The sequence below is a fragment of the Triturus cristatus genome, chromosome 9 (assembly GCF_964204655.1).
Source record: "Triturus cristatus chromosome 9, aTriCri1.1, whole genome shotgun sequence".
NCBI classification, from domain to species: domain Eukaryota; kingdom Metazoa; phylum Chordata; class Amphibia; order Caudata; family Salamandridae; genus Triturus; species Triturus cristatus.
The window spans coordinates 994,909,846-994,930,236 of record NC_140592.1 but is presented as its reverse complement, the minus strand read 5'-3'; the positions used below and the strand labels follow the sequence as shown (position 1 = coordinate 994,930,236).

General features: G+C 42.8%; 1 protein-coding gene across 1 annotated transcript in view; it reads left to right on the top strand.

Moving 5' to 3' along the window:
* The window catches only part of TSHR (thyroid stimulating hormone receptor), a 632,465-nt gene that overhangs the window by 472,928 nt on the left and 139,146 nt on the right, over positions 1–20,391 (top strand). Inside the window, exons 7-8 of the mRNA XM_085626611.1 lie at positions 2,198–2,275; positions 6,170–6,238. Coding sequence (XP_085482737.1) covers positions 2,198–2,275; positions 6,170–6,238 — 147 coding nt within the window. The remainder of the gene's footprint in view (positions 1–2,197; positions 2,276–6,169; positions 6,239–20,391) is intronic.

The following is a 20,391-nucleotide window of genomic DNA, read 5'->3' as shown; positions in this document are numbered from 1 at the left end:
TACATCATTGCCTGCCTTTTAAAACCGTATTTTATATATTTGAACCCCCTGTCTTAGCATCTGGTTTTGGAACACCTGTTCTAATGCCCTGCCTTTACGCATCTGCCTTAGTGACCGATTATGTCTGTGGTGGTGTGGTAGCGGGGCCGCCACTCCACTGCCCGCTCCCACAATGCCAAAGCTATGTGAAGACCGCCAGCCAGATTACGAGTTTTCTTGCGTCTGGCGGGGGGTTCTTTGGTAGCCCACGCCAGTGCCTATGAAAAATGTGCCGCAATGGGAGCTCCAAAGGCAGTTCCTGCACGGCATGGAACTGGGGTGCATGCAGACAGAGGGCATAACCTGTGCCCCCCTTTATGCACAGGGGACACAGGGGGCCCTGTAGGTCCCTCTTTCTTTCCCAAATGCCAGCATTTTCATGACAGTGGGGAAAGTCATAATAAGCTTGGCAATGCCGCACTGGTACCACCAAGCATATTGCCTCCCCAGACCGCTGCATGGATTCCTGGCAGTTGTGGCAGTCCCATGGCATTCTGACTGCCGAAGTTGTAATTCGTCAGTCAGACCGCTGGATTGGCGGTCCAATGGACCTCCAAACTCATAATCTAGCCCTTAGTACCTGCCTTGTACATGGCTTTGAAATCTTTGTTTTGGTAGAGGCATTTCAAATATTTGCACTGGTTCTCTGCATTTAAAAAATATCAACTTAAGCTTTTAAATACTTTGCAAAGACAAAAGGGCAATGTAACGCAAAGCAGTACAAAGTCTTGCAAGGGTATTTACTTGATAGCACAGTAGGTGTTTTGCACTCTAAAGGTGCCCTTTTCAGAGAACAACTGGCACTTTGTGCTGCTTGTGCCACTTTGCATTAAGGGATCGTTACTTTGGTGCTCCTTGGGCAGACCTGCGCAAGCACCCATAGTTTTGATGCAAAGGCTGATCTACTCAGATAGACAGACCAGAATTTACATCAAAAGCTGGCCCTAACAAGGCACATCCCACACACTGTATGTGTGCTGCACTGCACAGCACACTTGCAATCTGTGGAATGTTTCAGAAATTGTCTAGACATAGGATTTTGTTCTGAAATGGTATACTTTCAATGCAAATCCTATGCTAGACATACCTCTGTTTCAAATATTTTGTGTGGTGCTAGGTAGTTGTAATAGTGTGCAAGCACAGGAAATAACAGCAGCCCATCCCATTCGTAGTAAATATGACTCTGCTCTACTGTCTCCCTCTTGTGTAATGCTATGCAGCAACTTTGGTTGCTGTACTGCATTGTGCAGAAAATATAATAAATCTGCCCCTTGATCCTAATTTAGGACTATAAATGTCCTCTACATTATACATTTTAAGCATGGGCTTCACAGCCTTTTAAACTCCTGTTTTAGACCATTGGTTTCACACATTAGTTTTTGTAAACTTAAAAAAGAAGCAGGCAAAGAGTTGTTCAAAATAAAGAAGTAGGCATGGGTAAATAGCACTTTGTTATGCATTGTGCAACTTTGTGCTAAGGTTGTGTTACTAGGGTGTTAAAGTTCACAGATCAGCACAAGCATTAAGATAGACAGACCCGTCTTTGTGTCAAAAACAAATGCCTTCTTGAAGCAGGTGCTAACAAGGAGATATGTTCTTATTTCTCCATGTATTCCACAAATTGCATCTGTGCTGGGCTGCACAGCAGATATTCAATGTGTGGATTGTTTCAGAATTTGTCTAGGCATGGGAATTTGTATGCGAAGGGTATGCTTTCAGTACGAATCTTATGCTAGACACCACTCACACACCTCTGCTCTGCAAATTGTTTCAGGCAATTGCTTTCACACATTTGTTTTTGTTGGAGCCCTAGTATGGAAACAGACAATGACTCATGCTGAGTAAGGAAATAAGCAAGGGTAAATCGAGTCTGAGACCGTACAGGAAATAGGCTAACCCTCCAGACAGGGCGGGCCTTACCTGCCATCAAATTCTCCTCCTGAACATCATACTGGTGCAGAGCTTTGAAATGTGTACTTCAAGGCCTGTCTTCGCTTGTCTGCTTGTGCAATAGGAGGCAATTGAAGGTGAGGGTCCTACATAAGCATCGCTGCAATGTTTGTATTTATAGGGTTAACCGTCTGTATGTCAACCGAGCACCTTCGCTACAAGGTGCTGCTGTGGTTATGGTTCTAAGGTTCTCATTTTCCTTTCGCAGGGAAATTGCTGATAACCCTTACATCACTTCCGTCCCGGCCAGTGCATTCCGTGGTCTGTGCAATGAGTCCCTCACGCTGTAAGTACTGGGTCTGGAGCTCAAGCTTCGCGCGGCCAGTTTGATCTCAATTATTGTGGGGGCCTCAGCTTTTGCTTTTGAGGGATCAATGTATCTGATTGACAAGATGTTTATCTATGCAGATTCGGGACAGCCGCCTGGTTACAGATTGGGACTTTATCCCTATATAAATGCACAAAACATAACCAGCTATTGGCAGTAGCGGCTGGTGCTGTGAAAGAGTGGCGGGGGGGGGGGGGGGGGGGGAACAAAATGAAATTTTAAAAATCAGCAGCCGGTCGCGTTGCGCTCTTCTGCTCCTCTTCTCGCAGGCGCAGGCTCCCAGACTCCACTTTGGCCAATCCTGATGCTGCTCTCATGTCTTGAGAGCAGAGTCAGGATTGGCCTGAGCGCCGTGGATTTGCGCTCCCAAGGAAACTCCGAGCCTGTGCCTGCTCTCTCCAACCCAGCAACGCACAGTGTCAGTGTGGCCTGTGGGCGTCTTTGCTCAAGGATAAAGGCACTATGATAAATCAATAAGTCAATAATAAGCTTCACTTGTCTGAAAGTGACACTTGGTCATATACAAGGGCAATAATGTACTGGATAATTCTGCCTGCAAAGTACCCCAAATGTGGGTTCACTTCCGAAAGTGAACCCTCACTTGCCTTACTTTACAAGCATATTTGGGTAGCACATCACTGCCCGCCCTCTTTATAAACGGACAAGTAACATGTTTATGCAGGTGAAACTATGCAAAGCGGCTCTGTTCACTATTACTCTGCACCTTTCACATTCCCATGCTTATGCACGTCTTTAGCACATCTTTTACAGCAGGGTTCTGCAGTAAGATATGATGCAGGCGTAATTTTACTATCAGACTTGACATCCATACCATATTTGCTATGGACCTCACAGCCTGTTGCTATGTGCATTGTCTAGTTAAATTAGTGTATATTTGTTGTACAAAACTGGAATGTTGGCATTTTTAACAGAACAAGCAAGGATCGTGAGTATCCTAAAGTTGCCTAGCTTGCAACTGACCATCAATTACAATGCAGCGTCACCAGAAAAATCAGGGACCGCACCTCTGGGCTGGTGTGTTTGATGTACACATGGGAAACCAAGTCAGGTTTCATGCTATCCTCTCATTTTCCATCCTTTACACTTGCATTTGCCACGTAGCAAATTTTATGGAGCCTCATGACCGTGGGATTTTTTTACCCTTCGCAGATTTTTTTAAAGCAATCTTCTCCAGACCCCCAATTATTTAACCCCTTCCCTGCTCATGACGGAACCGCTCCGTCATGAGCCACGGTTGCCGTGTGCTCATGACGGAGCGGTTCCGTCATGCCACGACCGTTGGTGGCCGCTCCGCCCACGCTGCGCTGTTTCCCCGCCTGTGCGGGGGGACAACGCAACTGGGCTCCGTCATGACGGAACTGCTCCGTCATGAGCACGGCTCAACCGTGGCTCATGACGGAGTGGCTCCGTCATGAGCACAGCGCCACCGCGCTGCCCCCCCGCACCCCCCAGCGCTGCGGCGGAATTCCCGCCGCAGCGAAAGGGTTAAACCGTTTTGATGATCATTAATACCGTTTTTCATAGAATACTCCTTGCCAATTTCAAAGGCCCAGATTTACTAAAAACTGTCGAGAAGAGTGTAGCACTGCATGAAATTCTACTGCGCTGCGGAAAATGCAAATAATTGTGCAGCAAAGATGTCATTGACCACACTCTTAATGAAATTTCCATTTTAGCAATACACTAAGGGCCTGATTATGAGTTTGGCAGACGGGTTACTCCATCACAAACATGACGGATATCCTGTCCGTCTTATTGCGAGTTCAATTATATCCAATGAAATATAATGGAAACTCGTAATCAGGCCCATAGTATTGCGCCGCAGCACCACTGTGAATGTCAGGCGTGGCATTTGTACTTGAAGTAAATCCACAAATAAACATGGCTACAGTAAGTCAATCATTCTAGGGTAAACCACATAAAATTTGTAATTCCACAGAAAGTATGTGCGACTCATGGACTTATTAAGCGATATGCCACACCTGGCCCTTGTTTGCAGCTTTTTCCATTTGGTGCTAGCATCGCACACACAGGCAGCTCATGCTGCTTTAGTAGATCTGGCTTTTCTTGGAATGTTATGGTTGGTTGCACTGTTTCCTCCACGTTACATCACTTTGAATGGATTAGCATGGGTTTGGTGGGTTTGGTGCTACACAATGCAAAGAGTTTTGGTGCTGCTCTCACATCAATTTTTGATGCAAAAATACATTTTTAGCAGAAAGTTGATTGGTACTGCCATTTGACTCGCTTTGTGATGTCAAGTTCTGGTTAGCATCGCATGAATGCCCACATTAATATATAGTAAATCTGTGTCAGTGGTGCCTAGGACAAAGGCAAGGGGACTGTTCTATGCATCATCCTGGGCACTGCTGACAGAAGTGTGACACTATGGGCCTCATTTCTGAAAAGTGTTGCATTACTGCGTGGAATCAGCGATGCAACACTTTTCAGTGCGTCCTCCATGCGACACGATGGATGGTCGTATTTATTATATGGCACACCATGTTGCAAGGAATGACAGATACGCCAAGAAAATGTATTTCTCAAGGCAAAACCCACGCATTGCTGAAGTTGTGTCGTAAGCATGACACAACTTCAGCAATGCATGGGAGAGGCTTATTCCCATTGTACTGCGTAACCCTTACGCCTGCTGTGAGGCAGGCATAAGGTTGTGACGCAGTAGCGCCCTAGAAATAGCACAGTGAAATCTGATAGATTTCACTGCGCCACTTCTACCAGGTTTTTTCACATGGGAACTCCCACCATGCATACATTATACATATGTCAGGTATAATGTAGCGGAGACATTTTACAAAGTGGCGCATGTGCTTAGATGCGTCATTATGTAAATATGATGCAAAGTGGCGCACTATTAACGTCACCACTGTGTCACAAAGAGTGATGCAACTGCATCATAAAAGTGTTGCAAGCCTTCATAAATAAGGCCCTAAATCCAATACCTCCATTGCCCAATGCTTGGACTTCTTCATGGGTGTTGGGGGAGAAGACGGTAGACCTGATGTCCACAAGGCAGATGTGGGTTTTTTGGATCTACCATTGCTGCCATATACACCTGGGGACACAGGTCCTGGGTCATAAAAAAAATATAAATCTTTAGTGGGTTTCCTCCTATGTTTAGAAAAGATCTGTGTTTTTTTTTTTCTTTCACAAAGATTTTCAAAATGTTGTAGCAATCGTCGGTTTTCAGAAGCACTCCTGGAAAAAATGTGTAAATTCCTATTTGCTCACATGCTGAGGCATTTCCGCTTTCATAAATATTCATAGTATACATGTATATGAGTGTGCTTTCACTTGTTCATTATTTTTCTACACTGGACAATGTTTGCAATACTCCTTTGTCTGCTCAAAAGACCTTTGCAATTGCACTCTGGTTCAGCCACCCCTTCAAGGATGCTCCATACCTGGGGGGTTGTTGGCCAGAATATGGAAGTCAAAAATACCAACTTGCCAAAGTATTGTGACATAAATATTTACTAAAAGAATATCGAGAATGTAAGTTTATATATAGTTAAGTATAGATTTGCTAATATTAATGCTGCATAAATGTGCCTTGCAGATATATACGACATTAAGGTTCCTATATGTGGCATTTCATATGGGATACCTATACTAATCTAAGTGTACTTACCTTTGCGGTATGCTGGTATTTCGATATTGTAACCACAGCATTTTGGCAGGTCGCTTTTAAACATTGATATTCTGTTAGTAAACCTCCCTAGGAGTTTGAGCAGCACACAGATGCCACCAAACATATATGAGCTGCCCAGTCAAAGTGGTAACCAATGCTCATTCTGCCTTTATGTATTGCAGGAAACTTTACAACAATGGTTTGGTGCGGGTTCAAGGCCACGCTTTTAATGGCTCCAAGCTGGATGCATTGTGAGTATTAACCTTTGTAAAATAGCTTATATCTAAATGTGATACTATCCATTTGCATTTGGAGAAACATTTCATTTGCAATTTCAGTATTTGCAATGACAAAGGGCCTGATTCACAAAGGTAAGCTTACACTATTGTTTAAGTTTACGATTGTTTACTATTTACAAAGGTGTTTTACAAGTAGTATCTTTACGACAGCAGTCCCCGCAAATAAGAAAGATGGGACAGTTTTTTTTATGCGCGGAGACTCTGCAGTTGTAAAGATACGACTCATAAAATACCTTTGTGAATACCAAACAATTGCAAACTTACACAAAAGTGTAGGTTTACCTTTGAGAATTAGGACCAAAGACTTTTGACAGAACTTTGGAATTACAGGAAACAAAATGCACAATAATACGCATATTAGAAACCTAGATAAGATACGAAATACAGGTCAAAAGCTAAGCACGACCTAACAGCTGAATAGTTTCATTCAAAATTGCGCGCTTGCTTTTATGAATGAGTAACATTTGATATTTTGTACAGTGCATCCTGTAAATTAGCTCGCCGGAAGTCACTTGTTGAAAGATGTTCTTTTAAGTGCACTGGATAATAGAACTTCCTACAGCAGTTTTCACCAGTAAACTTTTACTCAAGCTGAGTCTGGTGAGAAAGGGGGGGATTCATTGTCCAGGCCCAGGCAATTATTTACCTTTTGTAGATACCATAGGTTGATCTCAGTATCTTTACTGAGCCTGCAAGAAAGTTGCTTACAATGGTCTTTAGGGGCATATTTACTAATTTTTCATGCAATACAGGCTGCAAGGAAAGTTGCAACAGTGCTTTGCACGAAAGGGAGAGAGCAGATCGCCCCTTGTGTGACTTTTAAATATTACTGAAGCCATTGTGTTGTCCTTGTGCCGCCTTGCTTGACGCAAGGACAATACAAAATGCTGGATAAATCTGGCCCTTAATGTATAAGAGCCTCACAGGCGAGGAGATGGGATTGGACTTTAACAGCCTATGACCCAAGTAAGACCTGATTAAGAGGGGAAGGAGTCTGTAACCCTGTGCTAAATAAATAATGACTGGTTTTCCAGCCCATCTGGGGTGAATCACCTGCTACCTGACAAATCCTATGTAGATCCTGAATATTGAGTATAGAATATCACATGGCTACACTATTGTGATCAAAATATCGTGGTACAAACTATCGATAAGTATGCAGGTATAGCATTTCTATACCTAACTCCACGTATATGTACCTTGATAAGAGATATATATATAACTCCTTCTGGTGTTCTACCTCTCGAGCACCGAATCTGGCAGCATCCGGTGAACAAACTGCAACTTTACTGCTTTCCAGGTAATTCTTTAAAAAAAGTTAATTTATTCATTCTCAGTTCAATTTCACATACGCACGATCAATTCCATTTAAAAGATCAGACCGATGTGTTTTGGCGAATTGCCTTCTACTGGGTCACTGTGGGTTCAACATTGTGTTCCATATATCCACTGTCCTTTCTCAGTCTTGTTGATCCTTGAATGACCACTAGAGCGACAACATTCAGTTACTTATTCTGGTCCATGTTCCCCGCCATTTGCAATTAACCACATCAAACTTCAAACATCACTGTGTTTTTGTGAAATATATATACATGCATATTACACGGTGATTCCCTTCCACCATGCTTTTTATATGTGTTGTATTCTTTTTTACAAATATGTTTATCTATCTTTTCTTTTTTCTTTCTTTTTATCATCATTTTCTTTGTAGAGCACGTTTTTAATTTCATGAATGTCAGTCTTATATTTTATATTGAGTATCAGTGTACTTCATTGTTTGTCTAACCATTCGGAATATAAGAAAGAGAATAAAAAAGAGAGAGAGAGGTCAAAGCTCAAAGCAATCAAGATTGTCTTCCCTACCGACTCTTCATCATGTGCGCTGCTTGACCTTGTTATCATCCCTTTCATTTCTTTGGGGCCATAGGTACTCCAATGGCAATGCCATACTGATATTCCCAAGGTGCAACATGCCCAGATGCCACATGTGATCTTATACTCCTTATTTACGATTCTTATTTGTCTCATTTCCTGAGGGGTTTAGAAAATGCAAATGCATGGTTGTCGCCCTCTAATTGCTAATAGGTCCATCTTCTTAAAATATCCTGGGAAAAGTGCCTATGCAATGGAGGGCAATATTTCCATGGACCCTTCTTTTTGCCCCAAAGAGTAACATAATAAAAGATGGCAATTTATAACAAGCATTTGCAATGCAATAGGTCTCGCATTAACACCACTTTCAGCTATTGACATTGTAAATGACAATGTCTTTTATTTGTGTTTTTGTTTTAAAAACATAAATAAAAGGCATTGTCATTTATAATGCTAATAGATTAAACTCTTGTATACTGAACATGTTGGAACTATCTAGCTGCAGTGATAGTGATCTTATACCTATATCTGCAGTGATGTTGATTTCACACCTATATCTGCAGCTAGTGATCTCACACCTATATTTGCAGTGATAGTAATTTCACACTTATATGTGATGTTGGCGATCTCACACTTATATATGTTTAGTGATAGTGATTTCATCCTTATATCAGCAGTAAGGGTTATTTTACACCTATATGTGCAGCAATGGTGAACTCACATATATTTCTTCAGTGATAGTGACCGTACACCTATATGTGCAGTATTGGTGACCTCACACCAATATCTACAGTGATAGAGATCTTACACTTATATCTGCAGTGAAAGTGATCTATCACTGCATATCTGCAGTCGGTGCTCCTATACCAATATGTACAGTGATAGAGATCTCACACCTATATGTGCAGTTTAGAGGTGTCACACCTATATCTGAAGTGCTAGTGATGTCACACCAATATTTGCAGTGATGGTGATCTTACACCTATATCTGCAGATAGTTTCTTTGACACCTATACCTGCAGTGTTGGTGATCAAGGTTGTTTCTTTCTGTTTAAGTAGACGAGTAGGCAATACAAAGATAGCTATCTACTTGGAATAATAAAGTAGTACAACAAGTGGTGTTGCGGAAATCCGTGGAGATGATGTGAAGTGCGTGGAGATGGTGTGGTAATGTCCAGCTGTATGTAAATGTGCTGCAAAAGCTTTGTTTTGAGGATAAAAGGGATGTATAGGAGTGGGAGACATGAGCCATTAGAAGGTATATGTGAGTAATGTTGAACGGTATGCTATAGTAAAGTAAACCTACGCTCGTGTGCGCACCTTGAAAAACTTACCTGAAAACAAAGTGCTGTGAAAAGCTCTGCAGTGTCCAGCGTTACCTAAACAGTGCAAACAACATATGCTCATGTGTGCGCATCTGTAAAAACCTACGAGAAAACGAAGCGCTGTAAAAAGTTGAGCAGTGTAAAAAACATATGCTTGTGTAGGCGCTTTTAAAAGGGCAAACCTACCGGAAAAGAAATGTTTGTGGATAGCTTTGTGCTGTCCGGTGAATATATCGCCACACACAACATTAATTACATCTTTAAACATACAACCCCAATCGTATACCGCTGCAGCTGCGCACTGAAAAACGAAGCGCCGTAAAAGCTAAGCACTGTGCAGCGGCACCTAAACAATTTCAAAAACATACGCTTGTGTCTGCGCCTCAAAAAGGTAAAGCTACTGCAGAACAAAGCGCAGTGAAAAGCGCAGCAGTGTCCGATGCGATGCAAGCGCTGCACAAATTGGGCCACTGTTTATTACAAAGATTACACATAAAAACAAAAAGGAGGAGAGTAAAGTAAGTGGAGGATTAAGTTTGAAATAAATATATCTATTGTGCCTATATTGACACTGGCAGGCTGATACAATGAGCGGACTCGCAAGTATATAATCCTGTGCGAGCTGATCTCCGTTTGTTCCTTACTTCCCCACATTGCAATTTGTTTTTCATAAGTGTGTTTCTATGTTGTATTAAGGTGCCTGGCAACGGGGCCTTGGCTGGCGCAGTTATCAATTAAGGTGCGAATATACATAAAAGGAGCTTTTGTTAAGTGCGCCCCAATTTTCAGTGCGGAAAGTAGAGAGCTTGCATCCAGCGAGCCTGCGTGTCCCTGCTGCTTGTTGTCAATAGCCAACAATGGTGGAGTCGAACTTTCTGGAGCACCACAAATTGCCCCATTAATCCATGAGCCTGCAATGGGGCAGGAAGTGCAATGGAGCAGCAAGGGCTGTGTCGTTGACCAATGGCCAATGATGCTACAGTGGAACTCCAAGTGTCCAAAGTGTGTTGTATTACGAAGCATTTTGCCTTTCCTTGAAGCAAAATTTACTCAACCGTGCTGCATTATTTGCTAGACCTGCCGCATAATTCCAGTGGCTCTAAGTACACCAATAATATCGAATAATAGCAAACACCAACTGAAAGGTGGCAGTTTACCTTTATAAAGTGCCTTCCGCGGCGCTGTACCACTTGTAGCGCATCTTTTTATTACATTTTTCTATTCATTTGATCGAGAGGCAATTTTTTTTTCTGGAAATGATAAAGCAGAAGGTGGAAAATAGCACAATCCCATTTGTGGTTGGGGGTTATATATGTGCCAAGCGAACATGAGCAGCTTCATCCCAACAATTAACACATTCATGTGTGCATGAAAAAGGTTAACCTACCGGAGAATAAAGCGACATAAGAAAGGTACTTAATGATTATGAAGCTCCTGCCAATAAAAAGCTCAGCAGTGTCGAATGTATAAGTGTTGTGTTTGATTAAGTACAAAAATTGTATCAACATTGAGAGTCTGGGGAATGGAGCAAAATTGCACTGTATCGCGTCTATAACCAATTTATGTAACACATATCGCTGCAGTTCGTACACACATTGCTTTGCTTATCCATGATACCTATGGGAGATCGAAGAAGTAAAAAAGGTTGATTGGAACATAAATACGGGAGAGAGTGGTTTCAGATGGCTGTGTAAAGGAAGACGAACTATAGGAGGAGAAGTAAAAGAAACTGTGCAAAATTAAATATGCTGCATACATCAATATAATTTACTCTCCTTAACACGCCTACTTTGTGACCCTTAGTGTGTCCTTAACATGCGCCGATGTGTTCGATTTTCCATGACTGTGCGCGCTGCTGTCCCCTCAACTGCTGCATGATAACAAGTTTAAATGGGTTGTTATGGCAACCCTGGGAATGGCTGTGCTTGGGCATTAGCAAACAAATACATTTGTTGTGCGCCTTACTAAATAAAATTACGTAACCAGAACATTGCAACCGCTGTTACCTGCATTGGACTTAGCTAGCCAGGATCCCTGCCACCATATATTTCACTTTATAAATGTATTGTTATGATCCAATGGTGCTTGGCTATAGGTCAGTAAGTAACTAGACACTGCTCCTTTTTGTTCCTCGCTCTGTTGTTTGGTGTTGTGAAACTGAAAGCGCCATGAAGTCTAACAAATCACAGCATGTGGTTACGAACAGAGCAATTGGCTTTTAACTGCTAATTCCTCACTAAGAAAGATGGTGACATAGATTACATAGATTGTGTTAGTAACTTCTGCTTTCAAATCGGCTTTGTGTTGTTGTTGCTGCTACTGCAAAGTGACGCACACAAGTTTCAGCAATGGAGAGCTGATTTCTTCCAGCCCAAAGAGCCTGCACGGATGCCTGTTGCACGAAGCAGCCCCAAGAGCTGTGGGTCGCTTGGGAGGGATGTCAGAATGTGACGTAGCAGAGGACAGGAATCATGACTTGCCCCTTGAGCACTTAGGTGGGGCAGGAGGGGTTATCTGCAGGCTCGGCTGGACGGGGAGCGCAGATGAGGTTATCCTATTGATCGAAGATATTTAAAAAAAATAACTAAACAAGCTGTCGGCTGTTGACATCTCTCGGGCCCCGCTGTATTTATATAGTACGGTCATACCGGAGATGCTGGTGTGCTTCGAGGACAGGGCCAGCGCTGTGCATAGTGATGATGTGAGGCGCTGTGAAGTGGTGCTGTGCGGCACTCTGACAGCGCTCCAGCACTGCAAAAAAAAAAACTTTGAAAGCCTGCCAGCTGACCGTCACGGCGACACCAAATGCTAATGTGGGAAGATTGAGGAAACTTGTTTTTTTGTCGGAACCGAAGTCCTTCGAATAAAATAGGCACAGATTTGAGACATTAAAGATGCCCCATTTTCAAGTCGCGTAGCTGACACTATGATGTTTATTTTTCCTGACAAACACATTTGGAAAAATGGAAAAAAGCTAGATAGCTCCTTTTAATGATAGAATCATTATTGCTGTGAGTTTTGTTAAATCGATTTCAGTGGTCAACGTTTGCGCTGTTCAACGTGTGTGTACGGGTTGATGTCGCATTTCCGACTTAGCTCTGATGTTTGACCGTATCCATCGGCTGTAAGTTAAGAGGCAGAGAACAGCGAGCCAGAGCCACTGTATTCAAAACACTTTGTTATCTAACAGATATCAACCATAAACCACCGGCGTCTCTGGGCAGATTTGACATGCCTGAGGCCAGGTGCCAGAAGAATCAAGGGGGAATGGGAGGGGGTGAGACGCAGGCTACAGCGTGAAACACAGATGGCACTGAAAGAAGTGCAAGCAGATTGAAATAACACTGTAGTTAGGTGCCGCTGTATGGGGACTACACGGAAGTTAGGAAATCACCAACAGCCAACAGAAAAGCAGATACCACCATCACTACCACAACTAAGCCAATAGGAAACACAAATGACATTAAATTTAACCCAACATACAGATTACTTTAAGTCTCGCTGAGGCAGCGCATGCAACGCATGCACTGCCAAGGCGAGACCTAAGTTCTTCTTAAAACGGGGGATAGCTCATGGGAGAGAGTGCCTGTTATTACAAAATCTGTAATCAGGACGCCTCATTGCCCACCCCGATGTTACTTAAGGAGTAAAGTGCTAACGCAGTACCCTACTTAGAACAAGGGCGGCATGTAAAGTGCAACGTGACCCGGGGTTATCGTTCCCACCCCAGGAAGCAGCATATTCCAAAGTGCAATATTCATTAAAGTACAAGGTGCAAATATTCTGCCTCGCCTAAGAGACTGATGGAATATGTGCCGAAGTGCAAATCAATTTAGATTTCACTGCCAGGGAGATTAGCTTACCCTGTCCGAATAAGCAGCGTAAATAACAAAGTGCTAATTAATTTAAAGTGCATTGTGCTGTCTCTGACCTTCTTTCCTCCCATTCAACTCAAACTTTTATGACTTAAAGATGATGTGCAAAAGTTCTGGTTTTATGTAGTCATTTTACATTTTCAAATTAGACTTATCCTCTAAACAATCCCACATTTAGGTGAGTACACAATCCTAGTAAATCCACAAATGGGATCTTCTAATTCGACACATAAGTCACAGTCCTTCTCTAGTCCAAATGTTCCTGATGTTATAAATGTATAAACAATTCTGCGTCCTTGTTGTGACCCCATGGTGTCTCAGTCCCCATCAATAAAATCAATCGAGATTCTTGTTTGCGCAGCTCATGCTCCCGATTTCCCCCTCTTGGGTGGGCCTTGATGTGTTTGATGCCCCAATAGGAGAATGTTGATAAAGATCGATTATGCATTTGTTCAAAGTGGCAAGCTACTAGGTAGGTCTTATCCTCATTCCTGATTGCTCTTATCTGATGTAAGTCTTCATTTCAGCCTATTTTTAGTGCTACCAATGTACAGCTTATTGCATCCACATCTTAGTATGTAGATGACAAACTCCATGTTATTCTCTCTCGGATTGGTATTGTGCGCCCATCCATCCTACGATAATTCTTGCTGTTAGTTCCATACTTACAGGCCTTACATGAGTTGCATTTTACAAAGCCTTCCTGGTTCCTGTATAACCATCACCCTATCCCCTGTTGATTTTTTTGGTTGACAAAATGGCTTGAGGTCAAAATGTCTCCTAGGGATCACACCTTCTTTGATGTAATTTGTGGGCCCTTTTCTAAGATTTCAGTTAAGTGTTCATCATTTTTTAGGACACGCCAATGTTTTTTAAAAACTGCTGTGACTCTCGGTTGTGCCAAATCATATTCCAGAAAAAGCCTCTTAATGGTGTTGCTGTTCTCCTCTTGGGCCCTTTGGGAGTAAAGAGACTATTTTCTTGTCTTTGCTTTCAACCTACGATTTGCATCCTCGAGAACGGTTATTGGATATTCTCTCTGTCTGAACATCCCAAACAGTCTGGCCACTTCTTCATCATATAGCTTTTCCGTGGAGCAGATCCTCCTTGCTCTCAGCATTTGACTGTAAGGAATGCTCTATTATAGTGCACATGGGTGACCACTATTGGCATGCAAAAGAGAGATGGTTGCAGTCGGTTTTCTATGGACTCTCGTGGTCAGCATGTCCTCCTTGACCTCCAATTCCACATCCAAAAAGGTACAGTGTTGCCGGCTCCATGTATATGTGAACCGCAGGTTACAATAATGGATGTTCAATTTGGTCAGGAAGAGCTCCAAATCCCTTTCACTTCCCTCCCATAGAATAAACAAGTCATCAATAAACCTGGTCCACAATGCTACATTTTCCATGTATGTGTTGTTTTCTTCAGCCCAGGCTACCTCCTTCTCCCACCACCCCTTGAAACGATTTGCATAGGTGGGTGCGAAGGAGGTGCCCATTGCTGTTCCCTGTTTCTTTTGATAGAACTTCCCATCAAATAAAAAGACATTATGCGTGAGACAGTACTCCAACATATCCAGCAACATGCGGGTATGTTCCAGCCATTCCACTGGTCGGACTCTCATGAAGCTTGTGCATGCATGTATCATTTTCTCATGTTCGATCGAAGTATACAATGACACAACGTCCATTGTCACCATGATGTATTCTTTCTTTCTTGGGATGTTATCCAATTTTTTTTTTAAAAGTCTGTACTGTCTCTCAGATAGGAGGGTAGGCTAATTACTTATTCCTGTACAAACAAATCGAGTAATGTAGAGCTGTTCTCTAATAGTGATCTGATCAAACTCACTATTGGCCTTCCAGGTGGGTTCTCGGTGCTCTCATGAATCTTTGGCAAAAGATAGAAAATGGCCAATCTTGAATTTTCTGTGTGAAGGTACTGAAGTTCTTCCCAGTCCAACAAATTCCTTTCAAACCAGTCTTTCAGTTTCAGATGATATTCTGCCTTTATTTCCTCCATTGAGTTCATTTTTTTTAATAAATATGTTTATTAACATTTTCTTAATTACAATACAAACACATCGTTGAGCAGCAAAATGTAGTAGCATATTCAATGTGACGGCAGCATCATACATGGACGACAGTGGTGGACAATCAAATAATTGTAGCATATTCTCATGCATTATTGTGGGCCCCTTCCGGTTGTGCAACCCGTACACCCACCACAGGGGGTCACTGTGAATCAGAGAGTGAAAGCCCATAATGTGCTAGCCATGGCTTCCATATTTTCCAAAACTTTTTGGGGCATTTTTTCCCCCAACATATACATGTCCATACTTTTTTTCCATTCGATCAGAGATGGGATCGCCACTGTCCCCCATGCCTTGGCCAAGTCGCGTTTCGCCACCACTAATCCTAATTGAAGTAAGGTTAACTTTGGTTTGGGGAGATCAATATCAGTAGATATCCCCAGCAGAACAAACTGAGGACTGAGTGAAATCATCTCACCCAGACAAGTCCCAGCTCCTCTAACAGGGTGATCCAATACCATTGGATCTGAGAGCAGTCCCACACTGTGTGAAAGAATGTACCTGCCGATGCCCTACAGCGCAAACAATCAGGTGTTTCCGCCCTCCCTATGCGGTGCAGACGTGCCCTGTCATAGTACGCTCTGTGCAGAAATTTAAATTAGATCAGTTGGAGCCTGGACCTAATGGCCACCTCTCGGGGGTGCATCAGTGCCATTTCCAAATCTAAGTCTTCCATCTCACCCAACTCTGACTCCCATTTTGCCCGCAGTGTCTGCAGAGTGTCTGGCTTGTTATTAATGAGCGTCCTATATGTCCAGGAAATAGCCTTCTCTACGAGCTCCCCCATCAGGAGTCGCCCCTCCAGTGGTGCATATTCAGGAATGTCAGTGGTGTCTACATGTTGCGCTCCCCATGCATGGGTCAGCTGTATGTATTTGTAGAATTGAGTCTTGTTCATGTTGTATTCGACCTGAGGATGTGAGAACGTAACCAGCTCTTTACAGTGTAATATGTCCTTAAGTTGCGAAATGCCTAGTAAGTCCCATTGCTGGAAACCTTGCAGTTTTGCGATTTCCTGAAACCAGTTACCTACCCAAAGCGGGGTTTCCTTAGTGACTCGACCATCCCATTTCATTTGTCGCTCGGCCTGCTTCCAGGCTGTTATTACAATCCGTGTTGCCGTCAGGAGTTGGGCAGCACCCTTACCCCTATATATATATAGAGTGTGTATGGGCGCCTGGTAAACTCTGTACGTTCAACATTGGGTTTGTTTTTAAGCGGATGTAGTAGTGAGGATTGTTGAATTGTCTCCGTGGTTCTGTTACATAGGTTACCTGGTCCAATAGAACAATTTAACCCTCCTTAATCGGAGGGTTTGATAATGAGTGTGGGATTATTCTTTAATTTGTTGATGTCCTTCCAATCTTGAGATGTGAAAATACCCCTCCTGTAGTCAGTTATCAAGGTCTTTTGGATGTTGTTTAAAACATCAAGCACCAGTTCATGGAAGAGACCCAGACGATTCCCTGGTGGGACCTGTGGGCAAAATTTGCTTCCCAGTTTAAGACCACTACTCACATGTTCACCCGTTTGAAAACCCATGTCCTGTAGCCTTTCGATTGGCTGGTCTGTGGTGGAATCCCCTGTTACCATGTCCACTGTCTGGCTTGATTGGTCCAGGTCCTGAATACTGAGTAGATACGGGATATCTGCAATTTGAAATGAGGAGATTCTATTGGCTTCCACTACTTCTTGCGCTCTCACTCTGTGTTTCCTCTGATGGAATTTGTGTAACTTTAGTTTTCTCACATATTTATAAATCTCAATCCTTGTATCCACGAAATCCGGATGGGAAATTGGGCAGAATGTTAAACCCAAATTAAGTAATCGCAATTGATTATTATTCAATGTAACCAATGAAATATCGACTACCAAGGGCTTTTGGCTTGCATCGGTTATAGCTTTATTTATTTCCGATTCCGGTTTCTTCCTCTGCCACTTCCTTTTGCCCCTTCTTGTTCTGTGTCGTCTTTTGGTTGGCCCTGTGATCACCGTCCTCTCCTTCCTTGTCTCGTAGTCATTCGCAATAGCCGAAGCTCCTTGTGAAAATCCAGTTTTTCCCTTGGTGTTTTATCAGCACTGGATCCTGCGTCTGAGCTTACTTCGCTTTTACTTTGAGCTGCCCGTGTGAGTGGGATTGATCTCTCTTTCGCTCTGAGGCTGTCACATTCTTTAGTGAATGTATACACTCGACCATACTGGTAATCCAGTCTGTCCCTTTTGAATTTTCCAGCTTTCGCTCCATGATCTCTTCATCATACTTTTGTAGTGATTTTTCCATTTTGCTAAGCTGATCTTTTATAGTGATTTCTTATTTATATTTTTCCAGCTCCTTGTTAATCATTTCAATTCTCTCTGATTGTAATTTCATCTTTCTCTTTGCATGCACAATGAGCATTTTCATCAGCCTTTCTGAGCATTCCTCTGTATTTCCACACCATTCATTAATTAAGTCCTCATCCATGTCCTCATAAGTGAGTAGTAGCATTATTCTCAAGCCCCTTGGTATTCTTTTGCATTCCAGATATTTGGTGAGGCACGTCATTTCCCATCATTGTTTGGCCTCCACAGGTCATGCATGTTCTAAATCCCTTACGAGTTGTGTCGGTGTTTTGTGGTTCCCATTCCCGAAGTTGTCCGGTTCCCTTACATTTGTACCCTCCTGAAAGGTGCGTTCTGCAGCCAACTCCCACTTTGCTTGTCTTTCCTCCATAGCGTAAACATTTATTTTGTCTTGTTAGTTACTTTTTAGAAGAAGAAAAGTTGGTTTGAAAAACTTAACTTGAGTAGGATTGTTAAAAGTCTTAATGCTCCGCTCTAAGTCATGATTGCATATTGTTGTAAAAATTCCCAGTGAGACACAATGTTACACGTTGTAGCCCTTCTCGCTGGATCATGGTACTTAATTCAAAACCGTTACCACACCACCTTAATCCAGGTCGTGTTTTAGTTCTTTCATTTTGCTGTGTTGTCATTTACTTTCCGTTTGTTCAGCCTCAACAGTTGCTGTCGCTGGGGGAAGACTCTCTCCCTTCTTGTCACGCAGTGACACAGTACCCATGTTGACGATGCTGCTACACCTGACTTCGACTTCCCTTGACCTCGCTACACGGCTGCACGTACGTGCTTGTCGATTGGTCATAACCCACCCGAGCACCCTCCAGTTCCTGTGTCGGTCACTCCCTTACCATATATATAGATTGTTGCTATTGATACATATTGTGCTTTTTATGATATATTTTAAAAAAAAGATATGTTTTGTTTAAATAGATGTTTTTCATGAGAATACATAACAAGATATGGGCAACCACTGATGAAATCTGAGTATGTTTTTTCTTTTTTAGATAATTGTGTGGCTTTCCTGAAGAAGGCGTTGTATACGACGAAACGCGTTAATAAAGATATTGCCACTTTTTAACCTTTTATTTATACATATTGATTAAATGTAATGTGTTAAATATTGTTTCATTTTTTAAATGTTTTGTATAAATATCATTTGATTAAATAATATGAGAAGAAATTATTAAAATAGTAACAACTTTGAACATATTTTTTCCGTCTTCCTTGGTCTTCTTATTGTCATAGATATTGTGTAATTTGTTTACTTTATTGATATTGCCTAGGAGTTTTTGTCATTACTTTTCAAGTCCCTGTCCTAGGAATTGAACTATCCATTGTTCAGGGGGTCCTTGTTTTTTCTCATTTGGTCACTCCCTTACCTCCATGCAGTACGGCAGACTACGTGCATCCAGCGTTTTGCGTCCTCTTCAGCTTCAGTTGGTGGTACATAGAGGTGAAGTTAAGAATAGTACATTTATACTCACCTATGTACAATTACCTCCTTCATACAGGCCATATGTTAAAAAAAGATTGATAAAAAGAACACACGTGTTCTATTCTTTTTACCATTGTTACTTCCAAGTGCAGCTTCTCACAAAGTAATATTTTTACCGCCTTTGACATCTGGATTGAAGTTAAATTTCCCAAAAACATAACTTACACAGGACATCATACAAAGGAGCAATGATGTGAAATAACAGCCTATTTTAATACCAAGTGCGTAGGGGGCTTAATATTGTGAAAACCTAGGGGCATATTCTCAAGGAGCTATCGCGGAGTTATCGGCACTTTAGCGCTGCCAAAGTCGCGATAAATGTATTGCCTCATTCACAAGCTGGTTCTAACAGCCGATATCACCAGTTTTCCGGCGATAGCATCCTCAAAAAACAACGCCACGGATGACCCCGGCAACTTTCCCTAATGAGATGCAGAGTAGGCATTCCCGAGCAAAAAGCCGCGACAACACCACACCTCAACATTCTCAATGACCAGCCAGATCGGTGATAAGAACACAAAACATGTGCTAAGGCGCGTTAGCAGCAGGAAATTAACACCTGCTCTGACCTGGTGCAAAGTCGGATGACAACCGGCACCAGACAAGGGAGCCCAGACCACAGCCACACCTGAAGACCAACAGATGCCATGGGCCATTGATCATGCAGCACGGAGCCCCAACAGGGCCACAACACCCAACGCCACCACCCCAGGACTGCCACTCCCCCGTAACCCCCTTCTGCCCCACCCCCTCAGACCACCACAGAGGCAGCGCAGACAAAGACAGCGGACCTACTGGAAATGCACCAGCAGCACAGACCCAACACCAGACAATGTCAATGCCCACTACAGGCTCAAAAGGACAACCATCCTCCGCATCTGGACCATCATTGCCCACAGGCTGACGGTACCAACACAGCGGACAACCAACATCCTACCTCAGACAAAGCTGCTGACTGTGCTGCACCTGTTGGCCTCTGGTACCTCCTAACCAACGTCCGCCAGAGTCGGAGGAGTCCCACGGCCAGCCCCATCCAAGGTCCTCACACCTGCCCTGGATGCCATCATCAGCTTGCTACCCCAGTACCTTTACGTACCCCACAG